This window comes from Cimex lectularius, unplaced genomic scaffold (assembly GCF_000648675.2).
Source record: "Cimex lectularius strain Harlan isolate CLEC.00 unplaced genomic scaffold, Clec_2.1 scaffold208, whole genome shotgun sequence".
Taxonomy (NCBI): domain Eukaryota; kingdom Metazoa; phylum Arthropoda; class Insecta; order Hemiptera; family Cimicidae; genus Cimex; species Cimex lectularius.
In genome coordinates this window covers 63,324-79,173 of record NW_019392797.1, presented here as the reverse complement: position 1 = coordinate 79,173, position 15,850 = coordinate 63,324, and the positions used below count along the sequence as shown (strand labels likewise).

The window sequence follows — 15,850 nt, the reverse complement described above, 5'->3', positions numbered from 1 at the left end:
ATGGTCATATATCTTCTGTGGGAAAACTTACGGTGAAACTCACACGCAGAGCCGTATGTATGGATAAATGAAGAACAATTATTTCCAATGAAATTAATATTTGTGTCAAATACAGTTGGAATGTTGACGATAAAAAGCGTGAACACAAAGGAAATAATTAATAACCAACAGGTCAATTTTAATTACGAATCCAGAGTCGTAACAAATCGCCTGGCCCAGTTTTACTTTGTCCGACAGTTGAAAATTAATTAATGAGCAACTTGGGGAGGGGAAAATTTAACAGAAAAAAAAATCGGGATGGAAATAATTTACTAGACTATTTGGTTAATACGCCCCGAAACCTCCGATCGATTTGGCAGCAGGAAATAAAAAAGGCTATGCAATGTGTTTACGTAACGGAATTGGGTTCAAAGTTAATGGAAAAACGGCTAAATAATCTTGGTAAGCGGCGAACAATGCCTAATTTGTTGAAACAAAAAGGATACATCTCTTGGAAAAAGACCAAGTGAGGGGGCTGCAAGATGTCCAATGCTGAGAGGACCTGGAACAAAACAAACAAAATTTTATGATAAAATTGCCAGCAAGGCATGCAGTGACATAAATGAATAAAAATAAACCATTGTTGGTCTATCATATAATAAATAATACATTATATTACCATTATTACCTAACGCAGTTTTTAACTACGAAAGAAAAAGAAATAGGCCGAGAGGGAGAAGGAGAGCAAGAGATATAGATAGATAGAGAGAGAGAGAGAGAAACAAAGTGAAAGAAAAGAGAATGATGGGAGTAGAGTAGAGACAAAGAGAAAGAGAGAAAGAAATCAAGATAGAATTAGAGAGAGAGGGGGAGAAACAAAGTGAAAGAAACGAGAATGGATGGGAGTAGAGTAGAGACGAAGAGAAAGATAGAAAGAAAGGAAGGAAGAAAGAATGAGAGAAAGAGAGAATAAATGAATGATTACGGTTTTATTAAAATCACTCGAATTTAAGTCGTGAATTTTCTTTCAAAAAAACGAGAGAGAGAAAGAGAGAGAGAGAGAGAGAGAGAGAGAGAGAGAGAGAGAGAGAATGCATGAATAAATGAACGATTACGGTTTTATTAAAATCAATCGAATTCAAATCGTGAATTTTCTTGCAAAAAAAAGAAAGGGAGTGAAAGAAAAGAAAAGAAACAGTAAATGAGAGAAAAAGAGAGAGAAAGAGAGTGAGTGAGCGAGAAAGAAAAAAGAAAGGGAAAGAGAGAGAGTTGGAAAAACAATAGAGATAGATAACATGGATAGAGAGAATGTAGGAGGGAGAGCTAATTTTAATTAATTTTATTAGTTATTTTAACAGAAAAATTATAAAGGAAATCAGGTACACTTTGAAATAAGGTAGGTAATTAAAAGTTTCCTTTGACTATTATTTATTCTTTTTATATTTATGCATTACAATTTATAGTTCATCTTTTTTAAATTCTTTTTTTACGATTGGTAAGAAATTCATATATTTATATAAAATAAGCAAAATATTGATAAGGACACATTGCTATATAACTTTCTTAATAATGGATCATTTTCATGTCGGTTAAAATATACCTTGTGGGTTGATTATTAAAACGAATTATTTAGTTTTTGTTTTTTTTTAATGGCGAGAACTTCAAAGCTTCCGACCGTGGTTTTATTTATGTTGGGAAGGGTCATTACCTTCGTACCCACCCTAATTCAATTTGCCGTCCAATTTGAACCCATTCATCTCCTTTGCATTGTCCGGGTTAATTTTCAATTGGGGGTTGCTTCTTCGACAAACCATGCCAAACGGGACAAAAGAATAAAAAATTCCCAGCTCGAATTCGAATATTGGTTGTTTCCTATCCGCCTTGAGGGAATGCGAGATAGGCAAATCCCATTGTTCCCTATAGGAAGAGTATTATTGGAAGAGAGCGAGCAATATTCATGGGGACGTGAATCTAAAAAATTCCACCTCATGTGTAAGATTTTCCTTAATATATACATCCATGAGAGGATGTGATTTATTCTACTGCAGTGCCGTTTCGAAAGCTTCTATTTCTAGAAAAGCCAAAAAGCAGGATTTTGCAAGTCTGCAGATTTCTGCCTATCTCTGGTAGCTTAGGATGATAGCCCACAACCTCACAACATTCACTAACACTAACTCACAAAAGACTACAAGTTTGCAATTTTTTAGCATAAAGCACGATTTTGCAAAACTGAAAATACTCCAAAATTTTTAATTTTCTGCAGGATTCTGCTTGCCTCTGACAACCTAGGATGGTCAAAACCATCGCCCAACTCACTTCTATCAAACCCTAGCCCATGAAAGGCTAAAGTATTGAAATTTTGCAGCCCAAAGACGGATTTTGCACGCCTGAAAATACTCGAACATTTTCAATTTTTGGCATGTTTCTGCCAGTCTCGGGTAGCCTGGGTTAGTCCAAAACTTTCTAACACACACTTGTAAAACACACTATCCAATGAAAGATTACAGTATTTAAATTATGAAACATAAAGCAGGATTTTGCAAGTCCGAGAAGAGTCGAATATTTTCTACATACTGATGATTTCTGCCCTTCTGGTAGCCTAAGATAGTCCAAAACATCGCAAAACTCACGTCTAACTTAACTCGAACTTACAGCTACTTTAATCAGTCTGAACAGACCGAAATGAACATTTCCCAGTTCCTACAGGTTTGTATTAGTCCATTCCAGCCCTGGAATTTCCAGATAGTTGTATTTCCCTTTTCCTATCTCCGGTAACCTATTAAGGGTTTTTGCAACTTAAAACAAACTTAAATCAATATTTTCTGTTTGTATTAGTCTTTGGTAAGGCAATTTAATTAAAAAATATATACAAAAAGACGCTTAAGATTACGTTTTGTCCAAATATCTCTATTTCATTATGCCAACTGGATAGTGCAATTGATGTCATAAATTTTCATCAATCCATTTCGCCAGGTACTTTTCCATGTGTAGTATTTTCATCAGGGCTATACTCTCCTTGAAAGAAACTTCGTCACAGTTTAACAATAAGGCTTTTTCGGCTTTGTCAGCCCAGCATGCTTCACTTTCCATCACAGTCCAGTTACGACGTGAAAGCGTGGTAATCTCACGGTTTCCTCCTCCCTTCTACAAGGGCCCCTCTGGTTTTTCGGCCCGTTTTATAGTGCATTTCCTCCTTGGAAATGGCCTATTAAATTCCTTGATGAAACTCTTCTCTTCACCTCGGGGAATGGCCTCTTCCATTCAGCGCCTCGTAAAATGGAGGACGGATATTATGCGTTATAAAAGGGAAAGAACAGCGAAGGAAAGATATTGAAAAGAAATTCAAATCGATTGTTATTGTTTGCTTTGTAAGTGGGTTCAGATTACCATTTCTTGCACAACTTTAGAGGAAAAGTTTCATTAATTAAAAGTAGATTTTCTCGATAAGTTCTCAGGATGAGATAAAATCGGAACAAACTTAATGTTCAAAGGTAAACCCACCGACATAACTACCGATAATTTACACAAATGGTGAACTAAATTCAACAAGAAAAGTCGAACTTTTGAGATCGATACAACAATTTCCATGCATCACAGACAAACATCGCATCTGTTATGTTTTCATGAAAAGAAAATGCTTTGTTACAAACGACTATGAAGTTCCTCCGTAAGCTTCCTTTTCGAAACAAAAGTCCCAGCTTTTGAACGAGGAGTTTTCCATTTCAACTGAAAGCTATTAATGTGGTTTGTAAGTTAAACATTTATTGTTTTCATTCACTAGTTTTCGTGGTCCGCTTGACCAATTAATATCATTCAATTAATTAAGGTTTTTAGTTGAGATAAAAAAGTCAGTGTCTCGAGCGGGATTCGAACCCACGACCTTCGGCTTGATACACCGCTACTCTACCACTTGAGATTGGATCGAAGTCACGATAGCTCAAGTTGTAGAGTAACGGCGTATCAAGCCGAAGGTCGTGGGTTCGAATCCCGCTCGTGACACTGACTTTTTTATCTCAACTAAAAACCTTAATTAATTGAATTTATTATTTTATTGACTAAAGTGAAATAGTCATTGTATGGGACGACAGTACTGTCTTTGGTGTCAGTTTATTTTGTCATAAAATTTGAACAAATCCGTATATCGTCTCGATTTATGTAAAAACCTTTTTTATCTGTATATGCACATATGTTTATTACATTCACTAGTTTTCGTGGTCCGCTTGACCAATTAATACCTTTCAATTAATTAAGGTTTAACAAGTCGAACCCACGATCTTCGGCTAGATACTCCGCTGCTCTACCACTCGAGCTATCGTGACCTCGATCCACTCGGACACTAACTTCCCATCTCAACCCCACCTTTTGAAAAATGGCAAAAAGGAGGGAAAATTCAAAAGGTGGGGTTGAGATGGGAAGTTAATGTCCGAGTGGATCGAGGTCAGGATAGCTCAAGTGGTACAGCAGCGGCGTATCTAGCCGAAGATCGTGGGTACGAATCCCGCTCGTGACACTGACTTTTTATCTCAACTAAAAACCATAATTAGTAGTTTATTAAAATACATGGAACTGAGCACAACGATTTTATTTTTACATCCTGGATTTTCTTTATTTGTTTAAACATTTTAAAATTTATTCATTACGTAAGTTGATATATTAATATGAAGGGTTGCACGTATATGAGAAAATACTAATAATGCGTTGAGATTAATTTGGGACGTTAATGATGTAAAAGCTTTATCAACGCCAATATACCTAAGATAAATATTCCGCATATTCACGCTGATCGCCACCCCCTTGAGTAAAAAAACAAACAAAATTTGAAGACTTTGGGTCTTAAAGGACCGAATTATATCTTTCTATAGTTCGCTATCCATCTAAATGCATTACAAGTATTACCTGGATCCCTTTCATCCTATAGGGATCGTTAAGTTATATATTCTCTCTCTCTCTCTCTCTGTCTCTCTCTCTCTCTCTCTCTGTCTCTCTCTCTCTCTCTCTCTCTCTCTCTCTCTCTCTCACTCACTTTTCCTTCTTTCTCTCACTTCCTACCACCAATACATACTGTCAATTTATACTATCTGATCTTTCCAGTAACACTCATGTATTTTTATGTGCAGTATTAAAATGTGGACCGTAAATATTATGGTATTTAGTTTTTACGACACGTATAACCTCTTGTACTGTTTAAATTATTATTATGCTTAATATTTGTTTAAGAGTTCTAATTTCATTGACTTTTGAATTGTAAATTTTCCGTGAAAAGATCATGAGTGAAGAAGACCTAGTTTTTTGCCGATCCAGCAATGCGTTTTATTCCTTTTTGGACAATAAATTACAAGGATCGCGACATGACAATTCCGTCCGTCCTCCTCTTTGTCCCAGCACAGTTTCCTCCATGTGGACATTGAATATAATAGCGGTCAGGTGACCCCGGCGATGTTATTCTGTCTGTGCCAAGTTTAATGGCATACAGATGCGTTCAATGTCAGCGAAACATTGCCAATGCCGGCGGTCACGCGGAAGCGGACCTTTATTTTTTGTTTTCGTGACGGTGCACAAACCAATAGTCTTCTATTTTCCTCCAATGTCGGACCCTTCGACCTGCTTTGAAAATAGCCTGTTGTTTAAGACGTTTTCAAACGTTCAAAGATGTTCTTGGTTGCTTTTTTAGAATCGAGGACGATCGGTTCTTTTGTCGCGCAGAGCGACCTATTTGGCAGTCTTCTCTCGTTTTACTGCCTTACCCAACTTTATACGTTTTTAATTTCTGACGTTTTGTTTAACCTTTCTCACAGCTTTCGTTTAAATGAGCTTACGTGAAAAACGAAGTTCGCATGGCTTTCATTTTAAACTATGCACCAATGGGGGATTCACTTTCACCATTTTCCACCGATTTACGGCCTTTTTCCTATTTATTTGTCTGGTGGGAGATACAATCAAGATAAAACCTAACGGGGTTAAATAAATAACCGAGTATCTATGCCGATTCACAACTGTTCTAGACGTATGTTTTAAGTGAAAGTCATCTACCATATCAATATCGAGTTTTTTTGTTTTTTCAGTACCTCTCACATTAAATAATAAAAACAAATTGTTCGACTCTCATATCCGTTCGCCAGTTCCAGTAGAGTGGTAACCGTCAGTATTGACCGATTATTCCCTAACAAATCGACGCCCCTTTTTCCGTCCAGTTCATTCACAAAGCTTTTTCCCTTTCGCGACGTATTAAAAATTGACGAGCAAACCAAACCGAACTGCATCCGTTAAAAATTTACATCTACAAATGAGTGAAGAAGAGTACCGATTTCAAATTGAGGTAACTGGTCCATATGCGCGTATAACTAAATTTTGCTTAAAATATAATTAAGAACAGCATATAACTGATATTTTCTGCGAAAGATCTGCGTAAATTCGTTTATCATAAAGTAGATGGGGTAAAGTTAACTGTTCACAAAGACACAATCTTTTGGAAAACTATGAAGCCTTTGCCTTTATTTGACGATCACAGGGATTGCCATGTGAGTGAGCGTGAGACAGGGTGAGTGTGTGCGTATGTGTAAGCGAGAGCATATATAAAAAAAACGAAATAACCAACCGACAGTGACCAGAGACCAACCTTTTAACATAAAATACAAAACGAAAATATAATATGTCAACAAAAATACCACGTCATAAGAGAGAAGGAACAAGTAGATCAATAATGTATATGGAAAGTAAAAGAGGGCTAAGAACATACCCCTGCCTAACGCCCTTTCACATCGTATAATTCGAAAGAAGTCCATTGATTGTTTACTATTTTGTTTGTCATTGTCAGTATGAACTGGGAAATTTGAAAATAACTTTGCTTAACACAGCCCTGGTGGAATTTTATAATCTATACTCCTACATGTATAGTACGTAAGTTTGTGCAATTTCCATAATATTATTTATTACTGCTTTTATCATTTTTTTTAGCGTAATAATTGAAGTTTTAATTTTCATGATATGTATTGGCAAAACATCTTTAACATTTGCCTGTAGTTGATAGAAATGAGTTCGACCCTGCTCGCTTGTAATGTCGATACAAAAATTTATGTATCCAGTGAAATTAAAAACACGATCTTGATATAACAAAACGTGTTTTTTCAAACATTCATAAGTAGCAAATGTACTAAAAACAATGTTATCAACAGCTATTACTACAGCATTGATGCTCAATGACTTTTGCTGATAAATTATCAAATTCTGTGTCCTATCTATTTCAAAGTCAAACTATTAAAAATTCTAAAGAGAATGAGCAACTGGGTTTCGTTTCAATTTGATTAACAAACGTCTAAAAAAACCTTTTCTCAAAAAATACTCAGAACTCAGACTTAGAAGTACCTACTTTCCAATCAGAAATTCTATTCCCAAATCCCAGCGTCTCGTTAGATAATGTTGCCCTATAGGTGTATTGCCATTTCTTGGCAAAATCTTTGAAAACTTCTCCTTAAACATATATAAACCATCCTTGAAAGCTCCAGAGTCATTCAAGCCCATCATTTTCAGGTCAATCGAGTCACTCTACCGTGCAACAGTGCCAAAGGATGGTAGACATCATCCCATCCTCCCTTGAGCGGAACTAATGCTCCTGGGGCGAAGAAATCCTTCGATTGACTATGGCACCCAGGCTTGCTATGTGGATAGAAGGACATCCTTCCATTCACTTATTACCTCCTAAAATCCTATCTATCCGATAGATACTCTCAAGTATGAATCGAAACATCTTCTCCACTATGCCGAAGAGGGTGTTCCGCAAGGCATCCTTGGTCCATTCTTTAATTCCTATCACACTAACACTCAAATTCCTATCAATTTACCGTCTTCCTTTCATCAAACTCAGACCCAGCTGGGGAACCTCCTGAACCATTTCTCCAGGTTGGAAGAATGTTTCAATAAATAGAGAAATATTTCAAAGAGATCAAAGCCATGTAAGTAAACTTTTTACTAAGTAATCTTGCCCTCTCACTTATTCTCCAACGTACAACTCCTCCAAAACCAATGTCGCCAGCTATTAAATTTAAATTTAATATTAATATAAATTAAATTAGATTACAGTTAGATTTACTGTAATCTGCACAATCTACTCAAAACAATGGAACTAAACCGACGATATTAACTACTCGAAAGAATTGAATAGAACTGATGGGTTCAACAAAGCGTTCCAGCCTCAAAGAATCCAGTCACTCCAACCCGAAATCCTTCGAACCAATGACAAAGCTCCCTACTTCGTAACCAACTTTACTATCCACAGAGACCTTGAAATCCCATTTGTGCTCGGAACCGCAACAAGTCGATACAGGCGACTGTATAAAACTTAACCCTCACATCAACCCCTAGGTGTACCCTTCATCACCCTTCCCCGACAGTCCTCTAAAACACCTAAAGCGATTGTAAATTTTCTAGTATCACATTTTTCCTAATATGTACGCTGTCGTTTATGTAACTCTTTCTACTACTATTTAAACTAATCCAAACTTTTTAAAAGTATTTACATCACTGGTTAGTTCGTTTTCAAACCTTGAATGAGCTAATTAACTACGTCAATAGTTTTCCGAAGTTCTTATCCAGCTTTTTATTTTTACTTATTTCTGACACTGCGTTTGATTTATAACCTTGATCTAACTACTTGACTAGTTTCATAGTGACGAAGAATTAGCCGCCCAGACCTTTCTTTTCCATTTACTTTTTCTTTAAATTTCTATGTCGAAGTGTTTACTACAGATTCACAAATTCCAAAGAAGTCATAGTTTTAACGCATTATTCTTCATTGGTCTAGGCTTTTTCACCAATTTTTTTTTGAACCTATAAAGTGTTCAAATAATTCAAGTTTGGCTTTCTGTGACAAATGAGCTTTCTAAACGCTTTTTTCCCCTTTATTTAATGGTTTTATCTTCATGTTTTGTTTTGTTACCATAGAAGTTTAATAATCATTTTCAATACAATTAATTAAGGTTTTTAGTTGAGATGAATCGTGACCTCGATCCACTCGGACATCAACTTCCTATCTCAACCTCACCGGATCCTCGACGACAAATGAAATGGCCACGGAGAGCTTTAGTGAAGTGTACTTCATTTTAATTCATTAAATTCACTATTTTTCGTGGTCCGCTTGACCAATTAACAGCATTCAATTAATTAAGGTTTTTAAGTTGAGATAAAAAGTCAGTGTCACGAGCGGGATTCGAACCCACGACCTTCGGCTAAATACGCCGCTACTCTACCACTTGAGCTATCGTGACTTCGATCCCCTCGGGCACTAACTTCCCATCTCAACCCCACCTTTTCAATTTTCCCTCCTTTTTGCCATTTTTCGAATGTCGTGTAATCGGATTGGATTCTCGACGACAAATGAAATGGCCACGGAGAGCTTTAGTGAAGTGTACTTCATTTTAATTCATTAAATTCACTAATTTCGTTTTTTTTTCCATCTCAATTAAAAACCTTAATTAATTGTAATGTATTAATTGGTCAAGCGGACCACGAAATCAGTGAATTTAATTATTTTCAATAATTTCCTTTTATTATTATCATATAGTTTTGTGATCGATGTCTTTAGCTTTTAAACTTGAAAGTTCAGCTATTTCGAGAAATACGTTCTTCTGCATACCTCGAGTATTGCAGATATTGATATAACATAACTTTGTGCCCGAGCGACGTAATGTAGTAGGTTAATTTTTTTTAGCAAAAAAATCGATACTCGTATTTTGCACCCCCAAAAGCCCTTCGTACAAATTTTTGAAAAAAAAAATTTGCTTCCAATTTTTCACAAAAAAACAAAACAATAACGGTTATAACTTTCAATGATTCCACCGACCCATCGGAAACTTCACAGTAGTTTAGGACCTTATGCAACTTTATGTATTTAATCTCATTTAAATCTTGCTTATGATTTTTCATCCTTTGTAAAAAAACAAGTCGACATATATACACTATGAAATATACATGCAAAACAAAGTTTCGAGTATAAACTGTCGGTAATTTGTATAAGATATATGGAGACCAAAAGTGAGACAATCCCGAATGTGACATTTTCAATTGCTGGAAACATTTGGTAATATTGTTCTCGAGAATAAAATTTCAATTTCTACCCTTTGAAACTTTGTTATTTAATGATTACTTTAAAGAGTTGGAAGAATTAAGGTTGTGTATTTTCATTATTTATGATATTTCAGTGGTACAATTTATGTTTTGTCGCACCTTTTCGCAATTTGTTTTGCTTTTACACAGTTGTGTAAAGTATTTCTCAAATGGGCAAAGAACATTGAACATTTGACAGGCATTTAATTTTTTATACATTAAAAGTTTATACCTTGATATTTCTTTGTTAGTACATAGCGATCCGTTTTAAGAATAATTTTTGTTAAACAAACCGATTATAAAACTTTGTACAAACTTCCGATCACTTTGGAAAATCAATGGCCGTTCCTTTACCACTTTTTAAACTGTCAAAAACAAGACTTCCCAGCTTTTTATTTCCTAAATAAATGGCTAGGAGCAGGAAATTGCTTTAATTTTAAAGCGTGCTCGACATCCAATGTCGCATAAACATGAAAGTTCGTAAATGTTAAATTTTCCTTATGAGTAAGGCTTGGTATTAACTACCCATTTCGAGAATGACGTCAATTTCTCGAGTAAGACTTTTAAAGGAAAATAATTCTTTTATAGATTTTATCGATTATGATGTTCTTTTAAAATATTTAGTAGCCAAAATAGTCAACTTAAAAATCTTTATGTACATCACTCTAACTTAGGGAAAAAATGTTGAAGTTATTAGGAATTGGCCTGATGAGAAAAAAAAATCCTTCCCAGGAGCAGGTGCAGTTTAGCCACCTTGCACTTTTAGCGGCACCACCTGCTGTTGGTGATAGAGTGTGACGTCGAGATGATTGCAATCTTGCCAGCCATTCCAATTCCAGTTTCAACTTAATTAAGCCATTAATTTACCTAATTTAATTAAGCTAATTAATAAAATAGTAACTCTAGTCCGTTTTGGTTCAATTGCTGAAAGACCAAGGTCTAAGATCTGCATCTGCCAACCTTTCCATATAGTGCAGTTTTCACTAGGATAGAAAAATGTCTATGCAAAAATCTGGTTGAGCCTTTTATGTTGTTTTGACATTTCATCAATTTTTATGTAAATGTACATGTAGAGATAGACATCAAATCAGACGAACGACAGGTTGACAAGAATAGAAAAAACATACTTTTATTCGAAAGTAATCCTTTTTATAACAAATTTATAAAGATTGACGATTAACTGTTTGAGAGATTTTAAATGAGATTATACAAAAAAGCAGTTTAATTGCCAAAAAATGGGTAAAAGATTCAATTCGGAATCAATGAAGTATGTGAATACTTTCAATGTTACAAAAAGGAAAAGAAAATGAGGAAAAAATTAATTAAAGAGGAAATAATGCGTTTGGCTATTTAACGTGCAAAACCTTTGATGTATTGAGCACTTTCATGGCTGTAAACAAAGGGAGGCTAGGGAACGATTTTAATGAAACATTTTTTGGTGATACTAGGTCGAAAAATATTGGACACGTGTCCTGCGCTTCTTGCCAATGGCCCCACCAAAAGCAGAGAAAAAAGTGATTTTAGTCATTTTTAAAATCTCTTGTTCATATTAGACGTGATGGAATAATTTTTCATATGTACTGTTACTTTATGCTTAACTGGCTCATTGCAATAATGATCATTGAACTAAGAAAAACAGCTGAAATACTTTTCTTTCTTGACAGTCCTTGACCAAACTTTTCCTATTCACCTGTTTTGTTCCTTTGCCGAATTTCCAATTATCGTTTGAACATGACGTCCTATGGGGAGTTGAATAATACCCACTAATTTACGTTTCACGTACTTCACGTAGTGCTTAACGGTTTAACCGACTGGTTTATGTTGACGCCCTTTTTTAACCGGGACCCAAAATGTGTGAGTCTTCTTGTTAAAATGCAGCAATTAAATGGGTCATGTTAATGGGCTACAAGTGAGTCACTTCCGGTACACGCTGAACATCTCTAATCTCTCCCAAGAGCGCTTGTCGCCCCGTGGGGAAAATTAGAAATCAAACGTGCAAACCGTTTCAACAATCCAAAAATATTAAACACAGAACGAAACAAACATAAACGTAACTTTTTAGAAATGGTTTACATCAACAAAGATAAACAAAGCATCAATTACAGACACATGTAAACTCAGCCGCAGCTATGGTAATATCATAAATCAAATTCGATATCAATAACATACATATAACCCACAAAGCATATAAAATAATCATTACACTCCATACGACAAAGAATTGTACATAGTAAATTCACTAAATTTCGTGGTCCGTTTGACCAATTAATATCTTTCAATTAATTAAAGTTTTTAGTTGAGATAAAAAAGTCATTGTCATGAGCGGGATTCGAACCTACGATCTTCGGCTAGATACGCCGCTGCTCTACCACTTGAGCTATCGTGACCTAGATCCAAAAATGGCATAAAGGAGAGAAAATTCAAAAGGTGGGGGTTAAGCTAGGAAGTTAGTGTGTCCGAGTGAATCGAGGTCACGATAGCTCAAGTGGTAGAGCAGCGGCGTATCAAGCCGAAGATCGTGGGTTCGAATCCCGCTCGTGCCACTGACTTTTTTATCTCAACTAAAAACCTTAATTAATATTCTACATAGTCTAAACCACAACAATTTATCTCTTTTTTTCCTTAATAATCCTGAAAGGCCCGAACAACGATCCATCACTTTTTTTCCATTGGCGGTCCTCCCTTTCACCTGAAAGCCGATTCCTCATAGAAAAATGAATTTTTATCCCTACATCCTTCCCCACTCCTTCAAAAGAAAAGATCTACGAATCAGGAAAGAACCGATCCAACTCAACAGAGGTTCACCATAGTGTCGACAATTTCAGATTATACTCACCATATACAACACAAAACGTCCTATAAACCCCTGTCTAAATCTCAATTTTAAAGAAGTAATTTCAAGTTTTGGTTTTTTCAATTTTTCGACTTAGGTTCACTAAATTGCTTATAAATGTGTGGTGTTTAGTGACCGTTAGTTAAAGATTATTTGGAGATTTTTATTTACATCCTACATGTATTTGTACAATTTAAACAATGTTTATAAATCCCAGGCCCTGAAGATGAACTCAATAAAGATCGAAACGTTGGCACGATAAAAAAACGTTTTTCTAAACTTCATCCCACCAGACCGGATCTCACGATGTACAAATAAATATAAATCTAAAATTTTCTCATCGTCTTACTTACGTTTTCGTGTTTGAAGAAGCACAGCATCTGGAGCTCACGGAATACCCTCTTGGACGATACCAAGGATTGGAACACGTTGGGCAGCTTCTTGAGGGCGACTCTTCTACCATCTCGGGGGTCCGTAACTGCCCTAAAAACAAAGCAAAACATTAATTATTCTTCTGTTAGAAATGACGTTTATTAATTAACAATAGGATTGTGCGAGTGTGTAGAGTGCAAATGTTCTGAGCTAAATCGATTAGGTTTCGTATTCCGATTGACCAAACAAATTCTTTTCAATTAATTAATCTTTAAGTACGGTTTTGATTGAGATAAATTGTGTATCTGTATGTAAATATGAGTTAAATTGAATCTAGCTATCCATTTATCTGTGGTATTTTTCGTCTTCTTTCTCTTTTGTCACTCTTCTATCCCTTTCTCTTTTTCCTGTCCCTCGCTTTCTCTCTTCATCCTTTCTTACTCTCTTTTTTCCTCTCTCAATTATTAATAAAACGATTTAAAAACTAGTAATAAGCTCGACATGGTACGATATTTCCAATAACTGAACAAATTTTACATTAACTTGTTAATGAGATATTCAGAACAATATTGCCATCTATATCATATCTTTCTCTCTCTCTCTCTCTCTCTCTCTCTCTCTCTATATATATATATATATNATATATATATATAAAACACACAAGCCTATAGCACACTGACTTCTTAATCAATTCGTGATGTTTGTTAGTTTTGAAATATATCTTATCAAACCTGAATTTATCTCAGCGTATTAAAGCTTTTAAAAATGAGATATGAGATTTACATTGCCAGTGGTAATCTCGATGTCAAAATTTAGGGTTAATTTCTTTAACAAATATAAATTATTTGAAGTTCTACTGGTTCGTGATTGAGTTGATCCATAGAACTATAGAACGAAATCGAAGGATAAAAATCTCATCTTCCCTTGCCAGCAGGAAATTAAGAAAATCCAGCATAGACGGTGGTGATCAAACTTCTGCCAACGGTTAACGGGGTCGATCCACGGGGAAAAAATGGCTCGTGTCCTGCCAAGCTTTCATGTGCTATCCAGATAAAACGTAGTCTTCTAACGGGGCTCTTCTTCTCTCAGATAGGTTTATTGCCGGTCTTCTTTTACTCCGTGGAAGATCCCCGGCACGCAAACCCAGTCGTGAGTCGTTTTGATGTACTGCGATGAAACCAAGCCCGAGATAATTACCGTTGTTAGAGTTTTTTGTTCTTTAATATGGGGACAAAAAGTTGATTTTCATGTGGTTCAATAACCAACCGTGCGGGCTCGTTTTCAGACTGTTATCAACAAGTAACTCTTATCAATCAAACGGGCTGTTGAAACGATGTGTCATTTTAAAAATGAAGCTCAATGTAAGACTCGGCCTCAATCCAAGACAAATTCAACATACGAGGGAGTGAAATTGAGAAATTAATAAATAATTGTAAATAATTAATAACAGCCTTCTACATTTTAGAGAAAATTGCATAATCCAAGCGCAAAGCAAAATAAACCTATTAGATTTTGTAGCAAAAAAAATATAGGCCTTAAGTTCACGATTTAATAAATTTAGGACAGGATCGAGGTTTTAAACCAGCACGTTTAAATCCGGTTTGCGAATAAATTGTATATTTTTTCTAGCTAGAGCCTGTATATAAAAGGATCATAATTCACTTGTTTATACCAGCGGTCTGATCTTTTTCCTCCTTTTTTAGATGGGGTCGTGTTAAAAAATTGCCTCTTCCCACGATGGTTGAATCCGTGAAATCCGACCCTTACAGTGGAGTTAGATAATTTTGCAGAATGAATACTGCGAAAATGAGGCCGAAGGAAAAGAGTTCTCACTGTCAGACAACTGGAAACAGTTGAAATACACTGTTTTACTAAGCATTTGGCATAACGAATTAAAATTAATTTTTAATTAAAGTTAATTAAGATAGGAGTGTTAGTGAAAGTATTCAAAATGTAGATCAGACAGGGATAATTTTTAAGCCTAATTCTGATCTCCACATACCTAGTTCGCCTGTCCTCTCGTAACTCTACTTAATACTGCAAATAGACGAACAATTTTAACTAATTCTGTGGGAATTGCCAAAAATATTAATGAATTATTTATTCCAAGTGTCGTTTAACTATTTTCAAAAATTATTCAGAAATCGTGAGATGCGGTCTAGTGTAATGTAGGTGTCAGAAAAACATTTTCTTTATCGTGCCAACGTTTCTATCTTTATTGAGATCATCTTCAGGGCTCAAAGTGTTTGTCTTCTGAGTAATTGTGCCATTCTTGCGTGTCGTGTTGAGAGTGCAAAGATCGAAACGTTGGCACGATAAAGAAAATGTTTTTCTGAAACCTAGAACACACCAGACCGCATCTCACGATTTCTGAATAATTATCGATTAACGGTCACTAATCACCACATATTTTCAAAAAGTTGAGCAGATATTTTAGAACAGATTTAAAAATTAATCAAAACATCTACGCCCTTTTGAAAAGGGACGCCCAATGTATTATTGGGTTGTCCGGAAAATAATGCAGGATTTTGGTATTAAACAAAAAAAAAGAAACTAGTTACTTTAAAG

At 35.5% G+C, this 15,850-nt stretch overlaps 1 protein-coding gene across 1 annotated transcript in view; it reads right to left on the bottom strand.

Annotated features, from left to right (window-relative positions):
- LOC106664882 (serine/threonine-protein kinase NLK) overlaps positions 1-13,428 on the bottom strand; it is an 88,212-nt gene extending 74,784 nt beyond the window's left edge. Inside the window, 2 exon segments of the mRNA XM_024228018.1 lie at positions 486-541; positions 13,264-13,428. Coding sequence (XP_024083786.1) covers positions 486-541; positions 13,264-13,413 — 206 coding nt within the window. The 5' untranslated portion in view covers positions 13,414-13,428.
- Positions 13,429-15,850: the final 2,422 nt, after the last annotated feature.